We start from the raw sequence: 12669 nt of genomic DNA on the forward strand, positions 1-12669 counted from the left end.
TTTTACTGAAGTTTTGTGTTTTTTCCATTGGTTCTGTCAGTGTACCTAGTGCGCCCCAGAGTTTTAATTATTGAGGCTTGGGGATACGCTTTTATATTGATAGGACTAGATCTTTATGTAAAAGTTTTGCTGCCTATTATTGTTTATTAGTTTTGAGAGTAATCTTACTGAGATCACATTACATGTATAAATTAACTTAGAGATAGACTTTTCTTATAGGTTACAATCTTTTCACTACAATACTACCACCTATATTTTGAATTTCTTGTGTGTTAGAGTGTCAGTTGAAGTTAACTTTGAAAAACTGTTTAAATTACTTTAGTACGAGCTCAGAAAACTGAGTTGTATATGTTACCGCTTTTTAGTTTAGTCCAATGGCCAAAGGCTCTCAGAGATACATGGTCTCTACTGGTGCTGACGGGACAGTTTGTTTTTGGCAGTGGGAGTTAGAATCCCTGAAATTCAGGTAAGTGACTTTTATTGTGTAATAAGTTTTCTTTTTTAGTGTTGTTATGACAGTCTAATGAAGTCTGATTATAAACAGAAATTATGGATTGTAGTTGCCTTTTTACTTTTGAACTTAATTTTTATTATATGCAGTATATGTGCTATATTGACTACTTACTATTTACAGTTTTTGCTATTTGGATAGTTGATATGTAAAAGGAGCATAGCTATTCTATCTTGGCATATTTTTGTGAAAAAAAGATTGTATGTGAAATGAAACATTTTGAAAAATATTAAAAATATGTAATTAGATACATAGTCAGAAATTTGGGCAAGATCATTTAAGAATCAGAAGACCTGGATTATAGACCTGTGCTGTCCACTACCGTACTCATTGGTCACGTGTGACTATCGGACACTTCAGATGTGGCTGATGCAGTTGAAGGACTGAATTAATTTAAGTTTAAAAACTGATACTTGGTTCAGTTTTTATGAAACTTAAGCATATTTCCAACAACTTGAGCATGTGAATTTAGTTTTTCAAGTTATGAAATTTGAACATTTGATGAAAACTTTGTTCAAATTGAGATGTGTTAGAACTGTCCAATACACTCTGAAAGATTTCAAAGACAATATGAAAGAATCTAAAGTTATTATTAAAATTTTGTTAATATTGATATGTTTTGGATATATTGGGTTAAATGAAATAAAACTAATTTTGTCTCTTTTTACTTTTAATGTGGCTACTAAATTTAAAGTTACACATATGGCTTACGTTCCATTCTTGTTGAACAGTGCTATATCCTGGCAGGTTTATACCCTCTCTGCAACCTCAGTGCCATGGTGGGTTCCTTTGGCTCTGAGCTTTAGTCACCTCAGTTACAAAAATGGGCATTAGAGGGCCTGCTGTTTCAGTGCAGTAGGGTCATTGTGAGGACAGAGATTAGGCCGTTTTCTAAAATCCACCCAGCTACAATAGCATTTGTGGAAATAGTTGGTATACTGTGAGGCACTATAGAAATTAAATGATAATATTTGAACATGCTAGTTAAAACTAGCATTTTAAGCCATGTAAATGTGTAAAACTACTAACGTATTTTAAAACATCTTCTTTTAAAGTCCACGTCCCTTGAAGTTCACTGAGAAGCCTCGACCAGGTGTTCAAATGCTTTGTTCTTCTTTTAGCGTTGGTAAGGTAACTTTGGTACTTTTTTCTTAGTTTTATTTTAGCATTTATTGAGTGACCACATTATTGCAAGAACCTTTATCAGAAAGATGGTAAATGGCTTACGTTTATTTTATTAGGTTTAATCTATGATGTTCATTTAATTAGCCTTTTTCTTGTCTTTCACTCCTCCATTCTTCCTTTCTCTGATTTCTAATAGCAATCAAAGTCAGTGATATAAGAGGTAGCTGGCGAAAAGGAGGGTTGAGATGTCCACATGAGTGATTCCTGTGTCATGTCCCTGGGTGTATGATATACTAAAATTGTGATTTTCTTTTAATAGGCTAAACTGTATTTTTTTGGGAATTTTAAATTTGTTTTCCACACATTGGTGGAATTAGTCCCCATTTTCTCTTCTTGTACAGTGAACTTGTGTGCTAACCTTTCTTTTTAGGAGCGTTCAAAGATTTTTCCCCTATAAAAATTTGAAAACTTCGACAAGTGAACTTTATATTCCATGGCTAGGTTTAGGTATGTCAAGTTGTCTAGAAAGCAGAGCCCCTTTTGTCAAGTGTTTTTAGAGCAGCAGCACTTAAGGTCACTGCCACAACTGAAAAAGCAGAGGGAGATAATGAACATTAACAGATTGAATTAACAATTTAAAATTAAAGCCCCATCTTATTTTTTTTTCAGCACCAACTGAGTATCCTACAATTCAACTCAGTTTTAATACTATCTAGAGAATAGTATGAGATGTCATAGGTTAAGGACTCTACATGATTATCCCTCCCTCCATGCCAAACTTCAGACCAGGTTGTCACCTGTGCTTCTGATCCACTGGCTGTAGATTGGAGGTCCCCACAAACTTCTTGGCTTTGGCTAATTTGCTAGAGCAGCCCACAGAACTTAAGCATTTACTTACTAGATTCCGGCTTATTATAAAAGTATATAACTTAGGAACAGCCAGATGGAAGAGATGCATAGGATAGAGTATGTGGGAAGGGGCATGCTACTCGGGGTATGCTCCTCTCCCCTTATCTCTGTGTGTTCACCAACCTGAAGTTCTCTGAATCCCATCCTTTCGGGTTTTTATTAAGGATTCCTTACATAGGCATGACTGATAAATCATTAGCTACAGTGATTGATTCAACTCCTTCCCACCTCCCTCCCCAGAGGTTTGACTGAAAGCTCCAGTTCTCTCATCACATGATTGGTTCCCCTGCAGTCAGGGCCCCCATGAGTTTTGCTGTTTTCCACAAGTCACCTTGTTAACATAGACTATAGCATGGTTGAAATGCGTTTGTTATGGGTATCAAGACACCTTTATCGCTCTTATCACTTAGGAAATTCCAAAGGTTTCAGTAGGAGCTCTGTGCCATACATGGGAACAAAGAGTAAATATATACATCTTATTATAAACCCAGTATCACACTGCATTTTGTTAATTTTAAAATGTCTCTATGTAGTGAATTACAAAATGGATCTATTGAGATAAACTTTTGGAATAAGAAATTTTGCTTAATATAATATAGAAGTTTGGTTGGTTCAGATATTTTGTTACAAATTGGATTTTTAAACCTTAACTTTTTTATTTCAGGTGGTATGTTTTTAGCCACAGGTAGTACTGATCATGTAATCAGAATGTATTTTTTGGGATTTGAAGCACCTGAAAAAATTGCAGAACTTGAAAGCCACAATGTAAGTATTCGCATTTTAAAATTCTATAGGTTAATTTTAATAATATTCTTGTTGATATGTAGTCAGATACTGCTAACAGGAATCGCAAGATTTTGACAACTCTGATAGAACCTTGGCAGTGCTGGTATTTTGCAGTAGCTGTTTCAGCTTTAAGTCCAAAATCTTGATTATGACAGTTGATTTGGATGGGCTAGGTTCAAGTGGGCCTGTTTAGTTTTAACTGAGCTCATGAAATCAGAATGCCGTCTTACTAATTAACGTGTAGTGAGATATATAACTCAGTATTCTGAAATACTGGTCAGTGGTCAGGTCATCTTTTCTCCTAAATGAAATTTTGTGAGGTTATTTGATAAACAGGTTCGAATCACTTTAAAAGAAAAATTTTTTTGCATATAAATAATCCTAAAACATACATATTCAACCTTGTATTCAGCTGTTTAAACTTTTAATTACACATGTTTCAATTTTCATACAGATGTTTTACTGCTTATGTCTATCTTTGAGACAAGAGCTGAGTCTTAGTAATCTTGTTAAAAGTCATGGTTAGATTCTTTGCACTTAAATGTACAATACGTGGAGCCAGAGGAGAGAAAGAGCAATTAGGGGGATTGTTTTATAAACTAAATAAATTTCTAAGCAATGTACTGTATAAAATTTAAAAAAAAGGTACAGTGCATGTTTGAATACTGGGGCTAAGCAGCACAAACTATGTGGACAATGACGGTGTTTATTTTTTTCCTGCTTTAGGATAAAGTTGATAGCATCCAATTTTGTAACAACGGTGACCGGTAAGGAAGTGTGTTTGTATTTGTGTGTATGTGTGTTTAGGCATATATACTAAGCTCATATGTCACTTTGTATATCGCAGGTATTTATTAGTAAATATGCTAATTGAATAAAAAGTGTCTGGGGTCGGGGGAAACACATGAAGTAGAATAGTTTCTGCTGCCTCCTATGACCAAATGTAGTTCTCCTTTAGCTCACATTGGCTGAATTTATGATATAGAGAAAAATTAGGTGTAAGGGTAATGAAATTCTTAGGTTTGAGTAGTTAAAAAAAATCTTTCTCATCAGCCATTGTGCTGTAGACTGCAGTGAGATTATCACTTAAATTATATCCCTTTTTTGTGGTCCCCATGGTCTTTCAGGTCCTTTTCCTCAGCTACTATTTTTAACACTTTACTTAGTTAAAAGATTATTTTTACACAGTGTCCAGCATGAATTAATTTGAGTTTAGAGTTAAGATGCTTACAATGGAGCTTTTGCTCTAATTTTCCTATACATCTTTAATCGTTCTCTTTTTTTCCCTACTCCAGGTACTATTGTTTTCTAAAAACTCAATCTTTTTCACAAGCTATTGATTTTGAAATGTGCTTTACTTCATAGAGCCAGGCAAATTATAGCAAACCTGATTTTTTCCATTCATATATACTGTGAAGCTTTCTTTTGAATTAACACCTATAGATTTACCTGCGGTCAAAATAGCCATATTAAAAATTTTCTTGCTTGTGATTCTGACTGTAGCTATTGGTGAATATAAGATCTTTTGTGAATATTTTAAGGTTCTTAAGTGGTAGCAGAGATGGAACAGCCCGGATTTGGAGATTTGAGCAGTTAGAATGGAGAAGCATTTTATTGGATATGGCTACGAGAATCTCAGGGTAAGTTGAGATGGTTTTTGTTGTATGTACTTGGTCTTGCTCTCTCTACCTGGTTGCTTGATTACTTTGTTCAAGCAGTTGGCACAACCTCCTATTATGAAGTGCTGTGATTGAAGTGAATGACTACCTCCTACATATCCAGTAGAAACTTAAATCTCACATATCCAAAAGAATTTATCTTTAACATTTATGTAGGAAAGAACAATATATATGTGCTACTGTGGCTCACAGTATTGACTTCCTCTTAGGTGTTGCATTTAAAACCACCTATGGTTTAAAAAAAATGATAAAAACGAGGTATGTCAAGTGCAGCAATTTTACTTTTTCTATAGATAGGAGTTTTAGAATTTAAAAAAAATCGCTAGTAGCTAAGACTGGTGAATACAGTAAGCAGACATGCTCTATTGTTAAGATTAGTCATGCACCACTGGGAGTGCTTTTTTGCATGCTAAAATTTTGGCTTGTAAAACGGCTTTTAAGGGCAATGGTTTGTCTTATTGTTTTCGTCCTCCAACACTTGAAAGTTTTGAACATTTTTTTGAGAATCTGAGATTAGTTTAGCACTTCTCAAGATAAATAATATACATTTGAAATACATTGCATATTTTTTTTTGGTTCATATACTTTGGGAGGTAGTACTGGTGGTAGAAAGAATACACGTTTTGGAATCAGACCTTTGCTAAAATACGACTTATACTATTTATAGCTATGTATTTTTGAGAACATCATTTAATATTAATCTCTTTTATCTAGGAAATGAGACAAACTGCCTTTAAGTATTATTAGGCATTTAAATGATATGACGAAAATTTCCAGCATACTGCTGTCTGGCGTTGACATTATCAGTGTTCTTTTGCCCCAGTGCAAATATTATTTCTTTAGTTATACTATAATAGAAATCAAAAACTACAAATTTTACTTTAGAGTTTATTTCCAAAGTTTATACTTTTTCATAGCAGTTTTTCCGAGAATTGTTATACATTTTGTCTTGGAAATCCTGCTTTATTTTCAGTAATTGTAGAAGAAATTAACTCATTTTCTCTGCTGTGGCTCAAACAGTTCTGTTGGGTTTCAGAATAAATTTGATCTTAGTATTTTTGTGGAATGATCTCTGGTAGGAAATGGAAAGAATACTTACTGGAAATCTGATAATCCTTGTTCACAAACAGCTCTTTATCATTATTTAAAAATATACGTGGATACTCAAAAGCATTTTAGTGTGAAAGTGAATACTGTTGCTCCTTGATTAATTGAAGTGATGAAGGGGCATGGGAGTGAAGATAATTTGAAATCATATTCACCTCTGAACAATTGCTTTATTAGGAAAGTAGGAACATCTATGTAAACACTGGAATAAAAACGTTAAATGATGAGACGGGCAATTGCTTAGTTTTCTTGCTGCCGTACTGTGTATGGAGAGAACTTTCCCTGTAATTCCCTTCATGGTGGAAATATTATTTCCTCATTTAAAGTTTTACCTCTTTCAAATTTGAAAAGCAGAATCTTCTGTATGTCAGAATTGATGGATATATTTATTTTAGTGTACTAATCTCGGTTGATCTTCTTGATGAGCTGTAACATGTCCTTTAGTAGATTCAAGGTTATTAATAGAGAATACGTTTTTGAATCTTAGTCTTTATTACATTTCGCCCCTTAAGTTACACTTTTCCCCTTATTCTAGTTAGAATTATTCTCTTGTTTGTGTTCCGTTGTGCTTACATAGAGAGCTGTTACATAGTACTCATTCCATATTCTTAGAGCTGTTTTCTTTAATTAAAATGTTTATTTTATTACACATTATAATTTTTTAGAATGTTTTATATAATTTCAAAAGCAACTAGGCCTTTCTCTACCCTCCCACTGTTTACTGCTGACTACTGTATTTTATAGAGAGACTTTGCATCCACTTTCATAACGGCTGCAGTGCACTGCGGACTTGTATCCAAGATCATTCTTGACAAGAGACCTGTAGGAACAGTCTGTAGGGAAGTATAAAGAGATGAATACAGCCTGTGTACAGTTCAGCAGATGAGCGTCTGTGTGGCAGTCACTTCTGGCCATTGGGAATATGAAGATGAATTCCCTTCTTTCTGTCACCCTAAAATTTCTTATTTCTGGAGAGAGAAACAGTTGAAAGGATTACTGATAGGGCTTGGGTTCAGGAGAAGATGGTAATAGAAAAGAGATAGAGAGAAAAACTGCTTTCATGAGAAGCAGTGGTGTCCTAAAATCTGCCTTTATTCAGACTGCTTCTGAATCATGGCCTCCCTCTCTGCGTTTTGCTGTAATCTGTTTATGAGTAATCTGTTATGGGTGAGATATAATGAACTCTATAGAGTCGATAAGGTATGCACATGAACTAGATTACTTTAGTTGTTTTTGTGTAGACAAGGGATTGCATACCCTGTTTTATAGCCTTACCACCCAAATGAATTTACACAGTGTATATTTTTTTCTTAGGGACTTATCTTCCGAAGAGGAGAGGTTTATGAAACCCAAAGTAACGATGATAGCTTGGAATCAGAATGATAGCATTGTTGTGACAGCCGTGAATGATCATGTCCTCAAAGTGTGGAGTTCTTATACTGGACAACTGCTTCACAACTTATTGGTAAGTAGTTTATATATAATATCACAAATCAAGATTTTTTTTGAACGACAATTTTATTTTTGAAGCTACAAAACAATATAATTAAACATTTCTTTATATTATCAAATAGAAATTTGTACATATACTAATTTATAAGTTACTGTCAATACATTTTTGAAAATCCTTATACACTATGACAATACGGGTTTTTAATTTTAAACTTAGAACTTGCAAACCCTCTTTAACTATATGACTTTGTTGAATAAAGGGACATGCTGATGAAGTATTTGTTTTGGAGACACATCCCTTTGATTCCAGAATTATGTTATCTGCAGGACATGATGGCAGCATATTTATATGGGATATTACAAAAGGCACCAAGATGAAACATTATTTTAATATGGTAAGTAAAATAAGGAGTATCTTCATGCATACTTGCATTTATTTCAAGTATGGATTATATAGTTTAACCAGAAACAGATCCGCATATATTGGCAGTTTATATTTCTAGGAATCAGGATACTTAAAGCCTATTAAAATACTTGACTGACACACACACACACACACACACACACACACACACACGAAATTCCCTGTTTAACTGATGCACACAAGGGAAAGGTTTTCAGAAGTTATCTATTTAGCTTTGTGTGTATGTATGAATGTGCTCCTATCTGTTTAAATTGGCAAAATTATGGTTATTTTATAGAACTTTTTGCTTCTTAAATTTATTAAAATATTTGATAATAGAAATGCAAAATAATATTCAGAGAAGTCATTTAGGGAATCAAACATTAGATTTTTCCAGCTTTTTTTCTTTTTTGCACATGTTTATCCTAGAACCAAAATAGGATCCTATTGCATAGTTTTAGATTTCTCATACATAACCACAATACAGTTACCCAGATCAATTTAACATTGATGAAGTAATAATATCTGATATAGGTTTATATTCACATTCAGTCAATTGTCCTAATAATGTTACATTTTTCCCCTTAGACCAGGATCTGATTAATCATGCATTATATTAAGTGGTTCTATATTTCTTATTATCTTTAATTTTCAATAATCTTTTCACCTTTTTTTCCTATTTCTTGCCCTTTAACTTTTTTGACGAGTATAGGCAAGTAATGTTACAGAATATCTGTTTTTTCTGATGTTTCTTGATGATTTAATGGAATGAAACAAATAATATAATGTGTCCTCCATGCATTATATTAGGAGGTACACGCTGTAAGTCTTGCTGTTGGTGGGGATAATTTTAAGTATTTGGTTAAGGTGGCATCTGTCAGGTTTCCCTACTATCAAAGAGTTGTTTTTCTTCTTTGTAATTCTTAAACTAATTTTACCAGGTGCTATTTTGAGACTATGTAAATATCCTGTTCCTCGTTCAACTTTTATTTACAAATATTAACATCCATTGAAGATTTTCTGATGGCATTATTTTTTCCATATTTATTGGTATTCTTGCACATAGTTTTGTAATCTATTTTATATAAAGAATGTTTTTCAAAGCCTTAAATATTTTTTAAGAATTTGCAAATATACTTTGGCTGTAAGTTCAGCCTTTCTCAAAAAAATGTTACTTATATCATTTATTATTGTTGAGTAAGTGGTGTCTAAAATGTGCACAGCAGTAACATTTAATATCTTTGTATAGGGGTATTTATGTAGATCCCTGATTATTTCCTTGGGATAAATTCTGAGGGAATTATTGTGTTAAAGGGTTTGAATATTGTTAAGGCTTTTAATATAATACGTTTTGTAAAATTATTCTCCAGTTTATATGGAGTTTCAGGTTAAAGCGAAATTAATTTGGGAGGCAGTATGGTCAAAGCTTGTGGATGAGAGGTAGTGCCACATGTTCCATGTTTTTGTTGTTTTTTTAACCTTAGAATTTTTATTTCAATATGTTTATTCTGGACAGTTTCTTAATAAACAGTTTAAAATGGCAGTATTTTATTTATTAATGTTAAATGCAATAAAACAACTCAAATAGCATGGCTGAATTGCAAATATATATTTAGGACATCGTTGAAAGTTGCATCTTTAAGATATGTTCAAATTATTGGAAAAAGAACAGCCTTCAAATTTTCTCTAGTCTTAAAATTCAAAGGTACATTTATCTTCTCTGATTTATCCTTTAAAACTTAAAATCATTCTATCTTGCATTTAACTTATTAAAACAGAAAACTATGTTAATTCTGGGTTTAAGCAGAATATATCAGATAAACAACCTCTAAGCCAAAGAATAACCTAAAAGAGTCTTGGGTTGGCAACTGGGATCTTACTTTCAAACACCCAAAACTGGCCTTGTAGACCAATTCTTCTTCTTTTACCGCTCAGCAGAGAGGCCCCTAATTCTCTGATGCCAGACAGATTACACAGTGTTGTAAGTTACTACCAGAATAGTTTTTCATTAGATGCATAGTAAACATCAGTGTGACATTTAATTGTTCTCCAGACACAGTTGCAGGTTGCATTTTGTTAAGAATCGTGTAGAGCTTTTCAAAACATAGGTAAACATCCGAGTCTGGCTTGCTCTTAGATAGATGGATTTGCCCACTTGGAAAAACTTCCTTTACAGCTGGGACCCTTAGCAGAGCTTTTGGTCCAGTTAGGTCCACGTGTATGACAGGAGAGTAACTGCCACTGTCTTCATCTTGTCAGCCTGGGGCTATTGCTCCCGCCTGCCCCCTGCCTCTGCTTTACTTGCACTGGTGGTCCTAGGCCTGGGGTGTGAAGTGGCGCCAAAGCTCAGGTCAGAGGTCAGGCTGTGGCGGACTTGGCTTGTCTAAAGACTATGTGGGTGAATCTTGTGTTCCTATGTTTTAACAAAGAATTGGAGGGAAAATATTTATACATTTTTTTCCTTATGGTATGAGAGAATACAAATTTGTATGTGTTATTATCTTATTCGGCAGTGCCATAAATATCCCAGTAACCTATTTTTTTCATATTTGTTAATTGGCACCCATTTATGGGCAGTATGGCAGTAGTCAAGAGTTGCTTTTCAGGCAGGTATTTGGGCATGTGTATGAGTTTTGGCAATTAGTGGGTGGATGATTCATTTTTCCAATACTGATCAAACGTCTTAAAGTTTAGTTATTGAAAAGTTAGAGGCTCACACAACAAATATGCATAGTTCTACACTATTGAGTTAATGATAGCTCATCTATAAATTCATAATGCAATAAACTAATAAATTTACAATTAAAAAGAATGTTAACAGTTTAAAAGTAATCTAATTAAGGCAGTATTCATGATGCACTTAGAATATCCTGAAATTTGAGGCATTTTTAAATAAGATAGTTGCAGGTGCAAGTATTTGCAAATGAACCTTCAAGACTTAGCAGCATTAAAATTTTGCATGGCTGTCATTTTAGCAGAAGAAAGTTGAAACTCCAGAAAAGTATTGATTTTAGTCATGAATACCATGCTTTATTTTTTAATCATTTTCTTTGTAGATTATTAGTCAGTAGCATTTTGTTATGTATTAAAAGAAAAGTTTATGAAAATGCTTGTCATTCACTTGTCACAAATAAAGACTTCACTTTGGATTGGTTTATGATCATTTGATCATTTTGAGAACTAATTCTTAGAAGATCTTTCAAGCTTTATTCTAGGCTAGTGGTATCTAAAAAATACTTTCTGAAAATATAAATCAACATGCTGAATGCAAAGTTTGTCTTTAAAAATTGTTTTTTGGAAGTGGCACATCATAGCAGGCTGTCAAGATGAAACAGTTGATACAGCAAAAGCACTTGAATAGACTTAGTCGTAACTATTCCTCTGTTTTCTAGATTGAAGGACAAGGACATGGAGCTGTATTTGACTGTAAATTTTCACAAGATGGACAGCATTTTGCCTGTACAGATTCTCATGGGCACCTTCTGATATTTGGTTTTGGATGCAGCAAACCATATGAAAAGGTCATTTTTAATATTTTCTTAATAGCATGTAAAATAAGTAGTTATGAAGGATATTTCGAAATGAGGTTAGATGTGTTAATCTGATTGCCTTTTTTAAATTAATATGGTTATAATTAACTGCTTAGTATTTGTCTTCTTTAACATATATAAACCTCAAAATGTCAATCTGTAAATTTCCTTTTTCTAGATTCCCGATCAGATGTTCTTCCATACTGACTATCGGCCCCTGATCAGAGATTCTAATAATTATGTCTTAGATGAGCAAACTCAGCAGGCTCCTCACCTTATGCCTCCACCATTCTTGGTAGATGTAGATGGAAATCCTCATCCAACCAAGTTTCAGAGATTGGTACCAGGCCGAGAAAATTCTGCAGATGAACATTTGGTTCCACAGCTCGGCTATGTGGCAACAAGTAAGTGCAAATCTTTAAAAAAACAAAACAAAACTTTATTTGAAAAATGTATAAAGGATACAAAGAACTTTTGTGCGTTCAGATTTACCAGTTGTTAATATTTTTACAATGTTTGTTTTATCATTTATCTCTAGATACTTATTGTTGGGAACCATTTGAAGCTTAGGTTCTGGAGCTCATGTTCATTTACCCTTTAATATGTATTTTCTAAGAACAAAGATACTCTTACATAAGAACAAAGATACTCTTTTACATAATCATAAACGATTATCAAAATTAGGACATTTAACCCTCATATAATACTGTTATCAAATCCATAGTCTAATCAAATTTTGTTTGTTATTCTGATAATGCCCATGGTAGCTTTTTTTGTTCTCGCCTGCTGTAGATTTCAATTTGGGAACTGTACATTAAACTTCGTTGTCACTGATTAGGTGCTGGTTCTGCGTTTTTGACACAGTTCAGCATGACGGATGTTGTAGCCTTCCTGCAGCGTCACATCAGGATGCTTGTGATTGTGTTTTGTCCGGTTGTTGATAGCGTTGTCTGAGCTCTCAGTTAAGGACCTGTCTGCCGAGTTTCTCCACTGTAAAGTTTTTTTACTCTTTGTAATTAGTAATTTGTAGGGAGATATGATGTAAATAACCTGTTCATTATCAAACTTTACCCTCAAGTATTAGGATCCACTGATTTTTTGCCCAAATCAGTTGTTAGGATGAAGATTGCAAAATGGTTTTCTAACTCTGTCGTCATGAACCTGCAT

General features: G+C 33.7%; 1 protein-coding gene across 1 annotated transcript in view; it reads left to right on the plus strand.

Moving 5' to 3' along the window:
* The window catches only part of BRWD1 (bromodomain and WD repeat domain containing 1), a gene marked incomplete at its 5' end in the record, with an annotated part of 92562 nt that overhangs the window by 20196 nt on the left and 59697 nt on the right, over positions 1-12669 (plus strand). Inside the window, 9 exons of the mRNA XM_015593081.2 lie at positions 366-466; positions 1567-1637; positions 3210-3310; positions 4058-4098; positions 4873-4971; positions 7432-7582; positions 7830-7964; positions 11365-11493; positions 11681-11906. Coding sequence (XP_015448567.2) covers positions 366-466; positions 1567-1637; positions 3210-3310; positions 4058-4098; positions 4873-4971; positions 7432-7582; positions 7830-7964; positions 11365-11493; positions 11681-11906 — 1054 coding nt within the window. The remainder of the gene's footprint in view (positions 1-365; positions 467-1566; positions 1638-3209; positions 3311-4057; positions 4099-4872; positions 4972-7431; positions 7583-7829; positions 7965-11364; positions 11494-11680; positions 11907-12669) is intronic.

Source organism: Pteropus alecto, unplaced genomic scaffold (genome assembly GCF_000325575.1).
Source record: "Pteropus alecto unplaced genomic scaffold, ASM32557v1 scaffold97, whole genome shotgun sequence".
Classification (NCBI taxonomy): Eukaryota; Metazoa; Chordata; class Mammalia; order Chiroptera; family Pteropodidae; genus Pteropus; species Pteropus alecto.